The sequence below is a fragment of the Oncorhynchus nerka genome, linkage group LG9a, assembly GCF_034236695.1.
Source record: "Oncorhynchus nerka isolate Pitt River linkage group LG9a, Oner_Uvic_2.0, whole genome shotgun sequence".
NCBI lineage: Eukaryota > Metazoa > Chordata > Actinopteri > Salmoniformes > Salmonidae > Oncorhynchus > Oncorhynchus nerka.
Window position 1 is genome coordinate 20,611,646 of NC_088404.1, and position 17,922 is coordinate 20,629,567.

At 44.9% G+C, this 17,922-nt stretch overlaps 1 protein-coding gene across 11 annotated transcripts in view; it reads left to right on the forward strand.

Annotated features, from left to right (window-relative positions):
• The window catches only part of LOC115115357 (liprin-beta-2-like), a 110,226-nt gene that overhangs the window by 60,635 nt on the left and 31,669 nt on the right, over positions 1-17,922 (forward strand). For 8 of the 11 annotated variants that reach the window (XM_029643849.2, XM_065022394.1, XM_065022392.1 and 5 more), the window contains 3 exons: positions 6,869-7,009; positions 13,469-13,666; positions 14,890-14,982. In XM_029643849.2, the coding sequence (XP_029499709.2) occupies positions 6,869-7,009; positions 13,469-13,666; positions 14,890-14,982 (432 nt within the window). The remainder of the gene's footprint in view (positions 1-6,868; positions 7,010-13,468; positions 13,667-14,889; positions 14,983-17,922) is intronic. The other 3 variants (XM_065022395.1, XM_065022396.1, XM_065022397.1) reach the window with 2 other exon arrangements.

Sequence of the window (17,922 nt, forward strand, 5' to 3'; positions counted from 1 at the left end):
GGCTGTGGCCCAGGGAAAGGAGGAGGTCCTGTTTCAGAGGGACTTGGCTTGGCTTCTTTACTGGCAACTCGTTCGTATTCAGCTAACCACGGTTTGTGGTCATTAGCTATCCTTTAACTCGAAAATCTATCGCCAGTTTTGTACGGCGCAGCGCGGCTCGGAACGGAACATACCGGACCGATTTTTTTTCTCTCCATGTCCCTGGATTTCAACTGCTCTCTGGACATTCACTCCCGGATCTCACAGCTAGCTGGCTGCTATCCGTGTGTCTATCTGCTTTCGTCGATTCCGGAGCAAACATCAATTACTCCGGAGCTAGCGAGCTCCGTCAACCACTCCTGAGCTCCGTCAATCACTCCTGGGCTGCAGTCACCTATCCGGACCCGTTTTACTGCCTACACGGAGCCCCTCCGGGCCTTCACAACTGGACTGCCGACGTTATCTACCCGAAGGAGATCCGGCTGGCTCCTCCGTCGCGACGTTACCTGAATGCCCATCTGCGGCCTGCTAACCGTTAGCTGTCTTACCGGATGCTCTCAGAATAGACAATCGGACAATTTATTTATTTTTATTATTAACATGTTTCTTCTTGGGCCTCTATAACTATATCTATTGTTTTTATTTTTTTGTTGTTGTGTGATTTGGACTAATCCCCTCTACAACACGGAACTCCACTAATCTACTGACGGAACGCAAGAGGTGGCTAACAACAGACCTCCATCCTATGCTAGCTTGCTACCGATGTCCTGGCTAGCTGTCTAAATCGCCGTGACCCCCAAACCAACCTCTCCACTCCCTGGACCCTTTTGATCACTCGACTAAGGTTGCCTCTCCTTAATGTCAATATGTCTTGTCCATTGCTGTTCTGGTTAGTGTTTATTGGCTTATTTCACTGTAGAGCCTCTAGTCCTGCTCACTATACCTTATCCAACTTATTAGTTCCACCACCCACACATGCAATGACATCTCCTGGTTTCAATGATGTTTCTAGAGACAATATCTCTCTTTCATCACTCAATACCTAGGTTTACCTCCACTGTACTCACATCCTACCATACCTTTGTCTGTACATTATACCTTGATGCTATTTTATCGCCCCCAGAAACCTCCTTTTACTCTCTGTTCCAGACGTTCTAGACGACCAATTCTTATTGCTTTTGGCCGTACCCTTATTCTTCTCCTCCTATGTTCCTCTGGCGATGTAGAGGTGAATCCAGGCCCTGCAGTGCCTAGCTCCACTCCTATTCCCCAGGCGCTCTCTTTGATGACTTCTGTAACCGTAATAGCCTTGGTTTCATGCATGTTAACATTAGAAGCCTCCTCCCTAAGTTTGTTCTTTTCACTGCTTTAGCACACTCTGCCAACCCGGATGTTCTAGCTGTGTCTGAATCCTGGCTTAGGAAGACCACCAAAAATTCAGAAATTTTAATTCCAAACTACAACATTTTCAGACAAGATAGAACTGCTAAAGGGGGCGGTGTTGCAATCTACTGCAAAGATAGCCTGCAGAGTTCTGTCCTACTATCCAGGTCTGTACCCAAACAATTTGAACTTCTACTTTTAAAAATCCACCTCTCTAAAAACAAGTCTCTCACCGTTGCCGCCTGCTATAGACCACCCTCTGCTCCCAGCTGTGCTCTGGACACCATATGTGAACTGATTGCCCCCATCTATCTTCAGAGCTCGTGCTGCTAGGCGACCTAAACTGGAACATGCTTAACACCCCAGCCATCCTACAATCTAAACTTGATGCCCTCAATCTCACACAAATTATCAATGAACCTACCAGGTACCCCCAAAGCCTTAAACACGGGCACCCTCATAGATATCATCCTAACCAACTTCCCCTCTAAATACACCTCTGCTGTCTTCAACCAAGATCTCAGCGATCACTGCCTCATTGCCTGCATCCGTAATGGGTCAGCGGTCAAACGACCTCCACTCATCACTGTAAAACGCTCCCTGAAACACTTCAGCGAGCAGGCCTTTCTAATCGACCTGGCCGGGGTGTCCTGGAAGGATATTGATCTCATCCCGTCAGTAGAGGATGCCTGGATATTTTTAAAAATGCCTTCCTAACAATGTTAAATAAACATGCCCCATTCAAGAAAATTAGAACCAGGAACAGATATAGCCCTTGGTTCTCCCCAGACCTGACTGCCCTTAACCAACACAAAAACATCCTATGGCGTTCTGCATTAGCATCGAACAGCCCCGTGATATGCAGCTGTTCAGGGAAGCTAGAAACCGTTATACACAGGCAGTTAGAAAAGCCAAGGCTGGCTTTTTCAAGCAGAAATTTGCTTCCTGCAACACTAACTCTAAAAAGTTCTGGGACACTGTAAAGTCCATGGAGAATAAGAACACCTCCTCCCAGCTGCCCACTGCACTGAAGATAGGAAACACTGTCACCACTGATAAATCCACCATAATTGAGAATTTCAATAAGCATTTTTCTACGGCTGGCCATGCTTTCCACCTGGCAACTCCTACCCCGGTCAACAGCACTGCACCCCCAACAGCAACTCGCCCAAGCCTTCCCCATTTCTCCTTCTCCCAAATCCATTCAGCTGAAGTTCTGAAAGAGCTGAAAAATCTGGACCCCTACAAATCAGCCGGGCTAGACAATCTGGACCCTTTCTTTCTAAAATTATCTGCCGAAATTGTTGCCACCCCTATTACTAGCCTGTTCAACCTCTCTTTCGTGTCATCTGAGATTCCCAAAGATTGGAAAGCAGCTGCGGTCATCCCCCTCTTCAAAGGGGGGACACTCTTGACCCAAACTGCTACAGACCTATATCTATCCTACCATGCCTTTCTAAGGTCTTCGAAAGCCAAGTCAACAAACAGATTACCGACCATTTCGAATCTCACCATACCTTCTCTGCTATGCAATCTGGTTTCAGAGCTGGTCATGGGTGCACCTCAGCCACGCTCAAGGTCCTAAACGATATCTTAACCGCCATCGATAAGAAACATTACTGTGCAGCCGTATTCATTGATCTGGCCAAGGCTTTCGACTCTGTCAACCACCACATCCTTATCGGCAGACTCGACAGCCTTGGTTTCTCAAATGATTGCCTCGCCTGGTTCACCAACTACTTCTCTGATAGAGTTCAGTGTGTCAAATCGGAGGGTCTGCTGTCCGGACCTCTGGCAGTCTCTATGGGGGTGCCACAGGGTTCAATTCTTGGACCGACTCTCTTCTCTGTATACATCAATGAGGTCGCTCTTGCTGCTGGTGAGTCTCTGATCCACCTCTACGCAGACGACACCATTCTGTATACTTCCGGCCCTTCTTTGGACACTGTGTTAACAACCCTCCAGGCAAGCTTCAATGCCATACAACTCTCCTTCCGTGGCCTCCAATTGCTCTTAAATACAAGTAAAACTAAATGCATGCTCTTCAACCGATCGCTACCTGCACCTACCCGCCTGTCCAACATCACTACTCTGGACGGCTCTGACTTAGAATACGTGGACAACTACAAATACTTAGGTGTCTGGTTAGACTGTAAACTCTCCTTCCAGACCCATATCAAACATCTCCAATCCAAAGTTAAATCTAGAATTGGCTTCCTATTTCGCAACAAAGCATCCTTCACTCATGCTGCCAAACATACCCTTGTAAAATTGACCATCCTACCAATCCTCGACTTTGGCGATGTCATTTACAAAATAGCCTCCAATACCCTACTCAACAAATTGGATGCAGTCTATCACAGTGCTATCCGTTTTGTCACCAAAGCCCCATATACTACCCACCATTGCGACCTGTACGCTCTCGTTGGCTGGCCCTCGCTTCATACTCGTCGCCAAACCCACTGGCTCCATGTCATCTACAAGACCCTGCTAGGTAAAGTCCCCCTTATCTCAGCTCGCTGGTCACCATAGCATCTCCCACCTGTAGCACACGCTCCAGCAGGTATATCTCTCTAGTCACCCCCAAAACCAATTCTTTCTTTGGCCGCCTCTCCTTCCAGTTCTCTGCTGCCAATGACTGGAACGAACTACAAAAATCTCTTAAATTGGAAACACTTATCTCTCCTCACTAGCTTTAAGCACCAACTGTCAGAGCATCTTACAGATTACTGCACCTGTACATAGCCCACCTATAATTTAGCCCAAACAACTACCTCTTTCCCAACTGTATTTAATTTATTTATTTATTTTGCTCCTTTGCACCCCATTATTTTTATTTCTACTTTGCACATTCTTCCATTGCAATACTACCATTCCAGTGTTTTACTTGCTATATTGTATTTACTTTGCCACCATGGCCTTTTTTGCCTTTACCTCCCTTCTCACCTAATTTGCTCACATTGTATATAGACTTGTTTTTTTTTTTATTTATTTTTTTTACTGTATTATTGACTGTATGTTTGTTTTACTCCATGTGTAACTCTGTGTCGTTGTATGTGTCGAACTGCTTTGCTTTATCTTGGCCAGGTCGCAATTGTAAATGAGAACTTGTTCTCAACTTGCTTACCTGGTTAAATAAAGGTGAAATAAATAAAAAATAAAAATTGGCCTGATCAGTCTGTCTGACTCTGAAAGCCTGAGGGGCATGTTAGGGCACCTGGTCAGGCTAGTCAGCCACAGCGCTCATTCTGGGAGCCTATAGCAGTACAACAGAGTCCAAGCCTAGATAAACGGATAGTTCTAGTTCCTACATTGGGTAAACAGATAGTTCTATTTCACTTGCTTTGTAAACATCAGTTTCCCATGTCAATAAAGCCCATTGAATTGAATTGAATAGTTGGGTATCATTAGGCCACAGCCCGCATGTGTTTCAGTACATAATTAGTTCAAAAGAAGGATTTCAACAGGCTTAGTTAGCTGCAGAATCAGCTGATAGGCCCTTCACAGAAAATTACGTAAAATTTCTTCTAAATGCTCGGCTGATCCTGCTCGAAGTAATGCCGGTGTTGGGTTGGGTCACAGGGTGCCATAACTTATCTAACAGATTTCATTTTCAATGTTTTTCATCTGGTGGTGTGGAGTTGTTATTTTCCATGTGATGTCACTTATATTTAGAATAGCTTATTGCAGATCTTTAGGCCTATGTATAGTTGCCTTGGTAAGGGACACCCAGTTCAGATGATGTGATGCAAAGTTATTTTGATGACATGTGATAGTGAATCTTAGTCTGTAGTGGAGGGAGTAAGTAGTATCCCCTGCTGGAACAGGAACCGAAATCAGCCTCTGGTGACGAGGGGTGTTGGGATATCCAAAGGGCCTTAGGGAAGTGTGTTTACTGTGTGTGAAACCTACAGTCACGGCTCACACACCCAACTGCTCCACACACACACACACACACACACACACACGCACTCTGATTCTCTCCACAGTGACAGTCTATGTCCATAGTTTTAACTGTTTCTCACTTAGGATTCTGTCTCTCACTTGTTCTTGATCTCTCTCTCTCGTGTCTGATTCAAACAGAGGAGATCAAAATAAGGACACGTAGCATATATAAATACACAGTTGAAGTCGGAGGTTTACATACACCTTAGCCAAATACATTTAAGCTCAGTTTTTACACAATTCCTGACATTTAATCTGGTTCATCCTTGGGAGCAATTTCCAAATGCCTGAAGGTACCACGGTCATCTGTACAAACAATAGTTTGCATGTATAACTACGCAGCCGTCATACCGCTCAGGAAGGAGACGGGTTCTGTCTCCTAGAGATGAACGTACTTTGGTGCGAAAAGTGCAAATAAATCCCAGAACAACAGTAACGGACCTTGTGAGGATGCTGGAGGAAACAGGTACAAAAATATCTATATCCACAATAAAACAAGTCCTATATCAACATAACCTGAAAGGCCGCTCAGAAAGGAAGAAGTTACTGCTCCAAAACCGGCATAAAAAAAGCCAGACTACGTTTTACAACTGCACATGGTGACAAAGATCATACTTTTTTGAGAAATGTCCTCTGGTCTGATGAAACAAAAATATAACTATTTGGCCATAATGACCATCGTTATGTTTGAAAGAAAAAGGGGGAGGCTTGCAAGCCGAAGAACACCATCCCAACCGTGAAGAACGGGAATGGCAGCATCGTGTTGTGGGTGTGCTTTGCTGCAGGAGGGAATGGTGCACTTCACAAAATAGATGGCACCATAAGGGAGGAAAGTTATATGGTCGCAAATGGGTCTTCCAAATGGACAATGACCCCAAGCATACTTCCAAAGTTGTGGAAAAATGGCTTAAGGACAACAAAGTCAAGGTATTGGAGTGGCCATCACAAAGCCCTGACCTCAATCCTATAGAACATTTGTGGGCAGAACTGAAAAAGCGTGTGCAAGCAAGGAGGCCTACAAACTTGACTCAGTTGCACCAGCTCTGTCAGGAGGGATGGGTCAAAATTCACCCAACTTATTGTGGGAAGCTTGTGGAAGGCTACCTGAAACGTTTGACCCACGTTAACCAATTTAAAGGCAATGCTACCAAATACTAATTAAGTGTATGTAATCTTCTGAATGTGATGAAATAAATCCTTCTTTCTACTATTATTCTGACATTTCACATTCTTAAAATAAAGTGGTGATCTAAGACAGGGCATTTTTACTCGGATTTAATATCAGAAATTGTGACAATCTGAGTTTAAATGTATTTGGCTAAAGTGTATGTAAACTTCCAACTTCAACTATATATATATATATATATGAACATTATTTGGTATATATAAAAATATATCGGAGCAGGACACTGGTTCCCTGGCTGAACTTTTGGTTTGGGGGAACTTTTTGCCCAGTGGTGCAGCAACTGACTTTGTACTGCGCTCTGGTCAGTGGATGCGTTGTGTGTGTGTGTGTAGGGGAGTGTTAATGTGTGTGTCTCTGTGACTGTGTGCTGCACAGGAGCTGCTGAGCCGGAACTCGTTGGAGACCCAGAAACTAGATCTGATGGATGAGGTTTCCTACCTGAAACTGAAGCTGGTCGGCATGGACGAGAGACAGAACCACAACGACAGCAGCAAGGACCCGCAGAACAAAGCTGAGGTACAGTACTATAGTGCAGGCTGGCATGATTCGAGAAAATCACACACTGGGCTGGTTAACCGTAAAACATAGCTTAAACTTGACTTAAACTGAAAATGAAAAGCATTCCAAAAGCACTCCACTCAGGGCTTTGTATGGTGGCACCATTAACCCACAGCTGTTAGCAAGAGTCCCTCAAAGCCTTATGAAGTGAGCCAACTTAGTATGTTTTCTAGTTCGAACAGTACTGGAATGCCAAGTGAAAAACAACATAATTCCATCAGTAGCGAGTGTGGTCTCAGTGTGGTTTCAGTGTGGTCTCAGTGGTCTTTCAGTGTGGTCTTTCAGTGTGGTATTTCAGTGTGGTCTCAGTGTGGTCTCAGTGTGGTCTTTCAGTGCCTTTACCAGCTTCATGACCCACCTGTTGTTCTCTTTGAGGCTGGCTGGGTAGAAACCACACGTGGATTGTTTATTTGATGTTGCACAGACCACAATGTGCTATAATGTGTCAGCAGGCCTATGTAGAGCTGTCAGATACTTCAGGAGAAACATGGACTTGGCATGAAGAAAATTCTATCTCTATAACCTTGAGAATAGCAATTCACAAGTAGCCTCACTTTCAGTCTTAGAAGAGTCACATGGCTGGATAAAAAAAATACTACAGGAGTAGTGAATGAAAGATTTAAGTTAAAATGGCATAAACATGTAGGTCTGTAGGTTCACTTTGACGCATTATATGACCGCTCCAAACCTATAGGTTTATAGTAAAGAGAAACAGGGGATCTCCAGAGCCTGGGACACCCCAAGAAGATCAAACACTCCCCCCAGACAGACATGTGGCCCCCCAGACAGACAGGTGGCCCCCCAGACAGACAGGTGGCCCCCCAGACAGACAGGTGGCCCCCCAGACAGACAGGTGGCCCCCCAGACAAACAGGTGGCCCCCCAGACAAACAGGGCCCCCCCAGACAGACAGGTCCCCCAGACAGACAGGTCCCCCCCAGACAGACAGGTGCCCCCCAGACAGACAGGTGCCCCCCAGACAGACAGGTGGCCCCCCAGACAGACAGGTGGCCCCCCAGACAGACAGGTGGCCCCCCAGACAGACAGGTGGCCCCCCAGACAGACAGGTGGCCCCCCCAGACAGACAGGTGGCCCCCCAGACAGACAGACAGGTGGCCCCCCAGACAGACAGACAGGTGGCCCCCCAGACAGACAGGTGGCCCCCCCAGACAGACAGGTGGCCCCCCAGACAAGCTGTAAGGTTCCCCTCACAGGAGCACCTCCTCTGTAGGTCTGTCAAAGCCCTGGTCATCCACTGACTGGTCACCATTTTATAACTTCATTAGGAACTGTCATGACCAGACCACCAGCTCTCAGTGGATTTCTGCTCCAGTGTATTGGGCTAATAATGGACATACGTCTTCCAGTTACTGTGAACAGTTACAATAATATTACAAGTACAATTGTAACTGTTCACAGTAACTGAAAGACGTATGTCCATTATAAGAGCTTATACAACTGTTTGATTGCTGATATTAGTTCATCATATTAGTTGTTCTGACTGTATCCAGAGCAAAGTCAGACACATCCATGTGCTTGCTGGATTCCACCTAATGCTATGTGTTGCGTCATCCCTCTGGTGAAGGGTTAGGCACGACCACATGCAGTCAGCTCAACTCCAATAACCTGACCAACTACTCCAAACACCCCAGTCCAGTTCACCAGCAACAGCACCTCTACCTCACCTCTCCTCAATGAGCCTTTTGTGCTGCTTTGTTCAGTGTATTACACCCAGCTGCTCTCAAATGGCACATTCCCCAGTCTGTCTGTCACCAGAGCCTCAGCCCAGTAACATCCCCCAGTCTGTCTGTCACCAGAGCCTCAGCCCAGTAACATCCCCCAGTCTGTCTGTCACCAGAGCCTCAGCCCAGTAACATCCCCCAGTCTGTCTGTCACCAGAGCCTCAGCCCAGTAACATCCCCCAGTCTGTCTGTCACCAGAGCCTCAGCCCAGTAACATCCCCCAGTCTGTCTGTCACCAGAGCCTCAGCCCAGTAACATCCCCCAGTCTGTCTGTCACCAGAGCTTCAGCCCAGTAACATCCCCCAGTCTGTCTGTCACCAGAGCCTCAGCCCAGTAACATCCCCCAGTCTGTCTGTCACCAGAGCTTCAGCCCAGTAACATCCCCCAGTCTGTCTGTCACCAGATGATCTGGCCTTGTGTTAAATGAACATGATTTAGTGTTGTGAATGTCCGCTGAGGCCCAGGGAACCCAAACTCCCCTGCTGCCCCAAAAGGTGATTTAGAGTCTGATACGCAGGGCTGGAAATGACCAGAGACACAGAATCTCGGCGGGGCCTGAACTAGAGCCGCTGACAGACAGTGGGGCAGATGAGAAATGGCAGCGTGCAGGCTGTGTTCCAGACATTCTGGTGAGCAATCAACTGCTGAGCGCAAAAATATGCTGGAGACATTTGCACAGCAGTTCGGACGTGAGGGGCACATCGATGTGAAATGAAATCGCTATCTGATTCAGAATCTTGCCATAACATGAGCAAATGTCTGTAACTGTTGGTAACAGTGACATTATGCAGAGTTGTCTTGGGGACAGAATATCAAGTGTATTGACAGAGGGGGAAGCTTGTGGGTATACCATGTAATGTACACAGTCTGTCGGGTCATGTGTCTCTGACCTCGTCCCATAAATACATGATATCCGGGCGGAGCGGGACTCCACGCCGGTTGCGGTGCCATGGTAACCTGAAACCATTCTGCATTGGGTTCATCCACAAACACTAGGCTTCATGCACCATGGGGAAATGGCAGAAATTCACTTGAACACATCCCACTCCCCTCGACTACCAAGCTCAGAGCATACAGCTATACATAGAGGAGGAATGTGTATCATCAGCTGTACTGTTAGTGTAACATCAACTGGGACTTTCATATGAAACTTCCTCTGTCCACAAGCCAGGCATTTCTGTCAACGTATCCAAGATTAGGACATTAAACCACCAACCAACCCCCTCCCTTCACAGGGAATGGACTTGCCCACTTTTTCTACTCTAGTGGAAGATTCCAAAACCATAAAATCAAAGTTTGTTACCGTTTAACTTGTTGGTATCAAACATACACTTCAGTTTAATTCTAGTTGGCCAAAATGTTAATAATCTAGTTTAGGAATCTACTTGCTGTCCTTAATCTTCGAAGCCTTCCAATTCCTCAGGGAAGTAAAGGTATCTTCTGGACAGCAACCAGATAAGCCAGTCTTTACGTTTGCACTTTGAGAACTTGCAAAGTAGCTCAGGAACTTTGTTTACGCTGTCTGGCAGTGTGACAGTTTAACTGTACAGATCTGCTCCAAGAGGTCCCTTTACCCTCATCGTAGTAATTACATGGCTGTGTATTTGATTTTATACACCCGTCAGCAACGGGTGTGGCTGAAACAGCCAAATCCACTCATTTAAAGTGTGTCCACATACTTTTGGTATTATATATATAAATAGACGTAGATAGATAGCAGAAGTGGTTATTACTACGATGAGGGTAAAGGGACGTCTTGGAGCAGATCTGTACAGTGCCATGTTTGACACGTTGACAGTTTAACTGCACAGATCTGCTCCAAGAGGTCCCTTTACCCTCATCGTAGTAATAACCACTTCTGCTATCTATCTACGTAAAAAAAAAAAAATCAAACACACAGCCATGTAATCTCCATCACAAACATTGGCTTGGCAGAGCTTAGTGACTTTCAACATTGCACCGTCATAGGATATCACCTTTCCAACAAGTCAGTTCGTCAAATTCCTGCCCTGGTAGAGCTGCCCCGGTCAACTGTACGTGCAGTTATTGTGAATTGGAAACGTCTAGGAGCAACAACGGCTCAGCCGCGAAGTGGTAGGCCACACAAGCTCACAGAATGGGACCACCCAGTGCTGAAGCGCGTAGCACGTAAAAATCGTCTGTCCTCGGTTGCAACACTCACTACCGAGTTACAAACGGCCTCTAGAAGCAACGTCAACACAATAACTGTTCGTTGAGAGCTTTGGTTTCAATGGACGAGCAGCCACACACAAGCCTACGATCACCATACGCAATGCCAAGCGCTGCCTGGAGTGCTGTAAAGCTTGCGGTCTTTGGACTCTGGAGCTGTGGAAATGCGTTCCCTGGAGTGATGATTCACGCTTCACCATATGACAGTCCGATGGATGAATCTGGGTTTGGCGGATGCCAGGAGAACGCTGCCCAAAGGCATAGTGCCAGCTGTAAAGTTTGGTGGAGGAGGAATAATGGTCTGGGGCTGTTTTTCATGGTTCGGGCTAGGCCCCTTAGTTCCAGGGAAGGGAAATCTTAACGCCACAGCATACAATGACATTCTAGACGATTCTGTGCCTCCAACTTTGTGACAGCAGTTTGGGGAAGTCCATTTCCTTTATTGGCATGACTATACCCCCGTGCATAAAGCAAGGTTGATATTAAAATGGTTTGTCAAGATTGATGTGGAAGAATTTGACTGGCCAGCGCAAAGCCCTGACCTCAACCCCATCGAACACCTTTGGGATGAATTGGAACACAGATTGAGAGCCAGGCCTAGTCGTCCAATATCAGTGCCTGACCTCACTAATTCTATTGTGGCTGAATGGAAGCTAGTCCCAGCAATGCACCATCATCTAGTGGAAAGCCTTTCCAGAAGAGTGGAGGCTGTCATAGCAGCAAAGGGGGATCAACTCCATATTAATGCACATCATTTTGGAAAGAGATGTTCGACGAGCAGGTGTCCACATGCTTTTGGTCATGTAGTGTGTATATATACTGCATTTATACAATGTATATATACAGTACCAGTCAGAGTTTGGATACACCTACTCATTCAGAAATGTTTCTTTATTTTTACTAAAACTATTAAATAACACATCGATTCATGCAGTAACCAAAAAAGTGTTAAACAAATCCAAATATATTTTAGATTTTAGATTCTTCAAAAGAGCCACCCTTTTGCCGTGAGGACAGCTTTGCACACTCTTGGCATTCTCTCAACCAGCTTCACCTGTAATGCTTTTCCAACAGTCTTGAAGGAGTTCCCACATATGCTGAGCACTTGTTGGCTGCTTTTCCTTCACTCTGCAGTCCAACTCATCCCAAACCATCTCAGTTGGGTCTCTTTCTTGGTCAAATAGCCCTTACACAGCCTGGAGGTGTGTTGGGTCATTATCCTTTTGAAAAACAAATGATAGTCCCACTAAGCGCAAACCAGATGGGATGGCATATCACTGCAGAATGCTGTGGTAGCCATGCTGGTTAAGTGTGCCTTGAATTCTAAATGAATCACAGACAGTGTCACCAGAAAAGCACCCCCACACCATCACACCTCCTCCTCCATGCTTTACGGTGGGAACCACACATGCTGAGATCATCCATTCACCTATTCTGTGTCTCACAAAGACACTGTGGTTGGAACCAAAAATCTCAAATTTGGATTCATCAGACCAAAGGACAGATTTCCACCAGTCTAATGTCAATTGCTCGTGTTTCTCGGCCCAAGCAAGTCTCTTCTTATTATTGGTGTCCTTTAGTAGTGGTTTCTTTGCAGCAATTCAACCATGAAGGCCTGATTCATGCAGTCTCCTCTGAACATCCTCAGATGTTGGGATGTGTCTGTTACTTGAACTCTGAAGCATTTATTTGGGCCACAATCTGAGATGTAGTTAACTCTAATGAACGTATCCTCTGCAGCAGAGGTAACTCTGGGTCTTCCTTTCCTGTGACAGTCCTCATGAGAAAGTTTCATCATAGTGCTTGATGGTTTTTGAGACTGCACTTTAAGAAACTTTCAAAAACGTTTCCGTATTGACTGACCTTCATGTCTTAAAGTAATGATGGATTGTCGTTTCTCTTTGCTTATTTGAGCTATTCTTGCCATAATGTGGACTTGGAAATTTGCCAAATAGTGCTATCTTATGTATACCACCCCTACCTTGTCACAACACAACTGATTGGCTAAAACGCATTAATATGGAAAGAAATTCCACAAATGTACTTTTAACAAGGCACACCTGTTAATTGCATTCCAGGTGACTCATGAAGTCATCTCATGAACCTGGTTGAGAGAATGCCAAGAGTGTGCAAAGCTATCATCAAGGCAAAGGGTGGCTACTTTGAAGAATCTCAAATATAAAATACATTTGATTTGTTTAACACTTTTTTGGTTACTACATGATTCCACATGTGTTATTTCATAGTTTCGATGTCTTCGCTATTATTCTAAGATGTAGAAAATAGTAAAAAATAAAGAAAAACCCTTGAATGAGTAGGTGTGTCCAAACTTTTGACTGGTACTGTATATACTGTACCTCTTATTTTAATGTAATTGTTTTACGAATATAAAAACATAATACCCACAGCAGTGCATATCATTTGGAACCTTTTTATTATTATTATTTTTCCTTTTTCTGTTTTGTATTTTCTTCTCCCTCTCTCAGTGTGTGGTAAATCTGATAAGCGAGCTCCAGGAGCAGATGTGTAGGTTTCAGGAAGAGATCCACACCCGCATCATGGAGAAACGGGCCATGGAGGCCCAGGGGGAGAGTGGTGCCCGCGAGGCCCACGACCAGAGCCCTGATGTGGGCTTGGGTGGCTCTGACATGGAGGAGTTTTGCTGTCGCTGTGGAGGACAGAATGTAGGCAGTACCCATGGACACGCTACCCAACCCTCTCTCTTAACTACCGTCCTCCCTACCCCTCTAGATTCCTCTATTGGGTCTAGTACTTAACGCTTCTCTTTACAGTGACCGATGTCTCTATCTCTACTACTACAATGTGTGTGAATCCTGTGGTTTTTAGTGTACTGTTTTCCTCCATATCCGGGTGTTTTTTGGGGGGGGGGTGTAGATCAGCTTTAATGTTGCAGATAGATTGTGGCTTCCATCAATGTACTTGTCTGCATCATTTCCAATCTCCCATGTTTTTTTGTAAATATATATATATATACATATATAAAAATATCTGAGTGTTGTCTCAAACTCATTGTAAGTGGTGTGGTGTGTTTGCATGACCGTGGTTCACCTTATTAATGCAATCAAGGTTTACTGGTCATTGTGTCCAAATACTGGGCTTGGTTGATGGCTTATGCTCCTACCCTATCTCTAAACGTGAGATGAATTCAAATCTATCTACTTTAGTCACTTTTTCAATGTGCAAGTTTTTTATGATTTGATGAAATTGTCCAAGAAACATTATATCCTTGTGCCAGTTTGTTTCAATATTCAGCCTTGACGTAACTTTTTCGAAGGGACCTAATGGGTGCTGAAACAAACTGGCAACCAGACTGGCTAACTGACTGGTAATGTCCATACACATTGTTCCTTTTGAGGAGCCTGAGCCATCACTTCTGAGTACAGTATAGGGCAGGGGTATTCAACTCTTACCCTACGAGGTCCAGAGCCTGCTGCTTTTCTGTTCTATCTAATAACTAATTGCACCCACCTGGTGTCCCAGGTCTAAATCAGTTCCTGATTAGAGGGGAACAATAAAAAAAGCAGTGCAACTGGCTTCGAGGTCTGGAGTTGAGTTTGACGGGAATAGGGGCTGACTGACTGGTCATCTGCTGCCTTTCCTGGGATGTGGAGCTTTATATGTATTAACTGCAGTGTTCTGGCTTTTAAGGGATCAAATTACGTGGGTCAACATTTGAAAAATTCCCTTCTACTTTTTGGTGTAACATGTTCATTTATAAACTGAGAGAACAATGTTTGTATCCAACATTGGTTTTGAGTGGATACGTTGGTGATTTTGTGCGGAAGGCACAGTGAAGAGCATGGTGTTTAAGGTCTGGAGATTTTGCATCAAAGGGAAACAGTTATTTTCAATTCAAATGTTACAACATGTTCTGTGTTATTCACAGGGCTTACTGCAAGAACTCAGGCTCCTCAAGAGTAAAGTGGATGTGCTGGAGGGGGAGAAATTGCAGTATGAGAGAAAACTAAAGGCCACGAAGGTAAAAAAAAAAAATATTTAAAAAAATGTTTATTCACATGGCACTTTAAGGTGACACCCACTTTAGTTTTTCTAGCAAATTGATATTCCTATTTCATTTGAAAACATAATTGCCTCAATTTCACTTTTTTGCCCATGGCAACTCCAATTTTGGAAGTAAAATTTGTTCCTATCTTCCAGTTTACTTTCCACCCATTCTGGCTTTCTCTCCCTCTAGCTCTCTATCTCTTACTCTCTCCATGTGTGTTACCAGTCGCTCATGACCAAGCTCTCTAGCCTGAAGGTCACTGTAGAGCACACTCAGGTGGAGAAGCAGCACTGGGAGGAGCGATGGCGGACCGCTCAGGTGCCTCTTCTTCCTCACCCTAATCCCTCTTTCATGCTGACTACTCCTTCTCCTTCCCCCTCTGCTCCTGATGTTCTCTGCCTCCACCTCACTCTGCACTTGTCCCTCTTCCTCCTCCTCATCCTCCCCTCTTGTTAACACCATGGTTGTGGAATCTCATTCACCCAATCCCTCACAGGTTCAGGTGGTTCTACTGAGATCCTGTGAATAGAGTACACTTGGTGTATTGTCATCTGTATGACTAGACACTGTGAGGAATCCATATGAGGAACACTGGCATTCCTCTGACAATGTTCCTCATATGGATTCCATACCCATTTCTATTTTTAGTTAAATAATGGGGAATTATACTGACCAAAAATATAAACACAACATGCAACAATTGCAACGATTTTATGAGTTACAGTTCAAATATCAGTCAATTTAAATTAATTAATTAGGGCCTAATCTATGGATTTCACATGGCTGGGCAGGGGCACAGCCATGGGTGGGCCTGGGAGTGCATAGGCCCACCCACTTGAGAGCCAGGCCCACCCACTGGGTAGGCAAGCCCAGCTAATCAGAAGGAGTTTTTCCCCACAAAAGGGCTTTATTACAGACAGAAATACTCCTCAGTTTCATCAACTGTCTGGGTGGCTGTTCTCAGACGATGTGGTGAAGAAGCCGGATGTGGAGGTCCAGGGATGGCGTGGTTACACGTGGTCTGCAGTTGTGAGACCAGTTTGACGTGCTGCCAAATTCTGATGGCCCATGGTAGAGAAAATAACATTCAATTCTCTGGCAACAGCCCTGGTGGATATTCCTGCAGTCAGCTTTCCAATTGCACACTCCCTTAACTTGAGACATCTGTGGCATTGTGTTGTGTGACAAAACTGTACATTTTAGAATTGAGTTTTATTTTCCCTAGCGTATATATATTTATTTTATTTATTTATTTCACCTTTATTTAACCAGGTAAGCAAGTTGAGAACAAGTTCTCATTTACAATTGCGACCTGGCCAAGATAAAGCAAAGCAGTTCGACACATACAACGACACAGAGTTACACATGGAGTAAAACAAACATACAGTCAATAATACAGTAAAAAAAAAAAAAAAAAAAAAAAAAAACAACAAGTCTATATACAATGTGAGCAAATTAGGTGAGAAGGGAGGTAAAGGCAAAAAAGGCCATGGTGGCAAAGTAAATACAATATAGCAAGTAAAACACTGGAATGGTAGTATTGCAATGGAAGAATGTGCAAAGTAGAAATAAAAATAATGGGGTGCAAAGGAGCAAAATAAATAAATAAATTAAATACAGTTAGGAAAGAGGTAGTTGTTTGGGCTAAATTATAGGTGGGCTATGTACAGGTGCAGTAATCTGTAAGATGCTCTGACAGTTGGTGTTTAAAGCTAGTGAGGGAGATAAGTGTTTCCAATTTAAGAGATTTTTGTAGTTCGTTCCAGTCATTGGCAGCAGAGAACTGGAAGGAGAGGCGGCCAAAGAAAGAATTGGTTTTGGGGGTGACTAGAGAGATATACCTGCTGGAGCGTGTGCTACAGGTGGGAGATGCTATGGTGACCAGCGAGCTGAGATAAGGGGGACTTTACCTAGCAGGGTCTTGTAGATGACATGGAGCCAGTGGGTTTGGCGACGAGTATGAAGCGAGGGCCAGCCAACGAGAGCGTACAGGTCGCAATGGTGGGTAGTATATGGGGCTTTGGTGACAAAACGGATAGCACTGTGATAGACTGCATCCAATTTGTTGAGTAGGGTATTGGAGGCTATTTTGTAAATGACATCGCCAAAGTCGAGGATTGGTAGGATGGTCAATTTTACAAGGGTATGTTTGGCAGCATGAGTGAAGGATGCTTTGTTGCGAAATAGGAAGCCAATTCTAGATTTAACTTTGGATTGGAGATGTTTGATATGGGTCTGGAAGGAGAGTTTACAGTCTAACCAGACACCTAAGTATTTGTAGTTGTCCACGTATTCTAAGTCAGAGCCGTCCAGAGTAGTGATGTTGGACAGGCGGGTAGGTGCAGGTAGCGATCGGTTGAAGAGCATGCATTTAGTTTTACTTGTATTTAAGAGCAATTGGAGGCCACGGAAGGAGAGTTGTATGGCATTGAAGCTTGCCTGGAGGGTTGTTAACACAGTGTCCAAAGAAGGGCCGGAAGTATACAGGATGGTGTCGTCTGCGTAGAGGTGGATCAGAGACTCACCAGCAGCAAGAGCAACATCATTGATGTATACAGAGAAGAGAGTCGGTCCAAGAATTGAACCCTGTGGCACCCCCATAGAGACTGCCAGAGGTCCGGACAGCAGACCCTCCGATTTGACACACTGAACTCTATCAGAGAAGTAGTTGGTGAACCAGGCGAGGCAATCATTTGAGAAACCAAGGCTGTCGAGTCTGCCGATAAGGATGTGGTGGTTGACAGAGTCGAAAGCCTTGGCCAGATCAATGAATACGGCTGCACAGTAATGTTTCTTATCGATGGCGGTTAAGATATCGTTTAGGACCTTGAGCGTGGCTGAGGTGCACCCATGACCAGCTCTGAAACCAGATTGCATAGCAGAGAAGGTATGGTGAGATTCGAAATGGTCGGT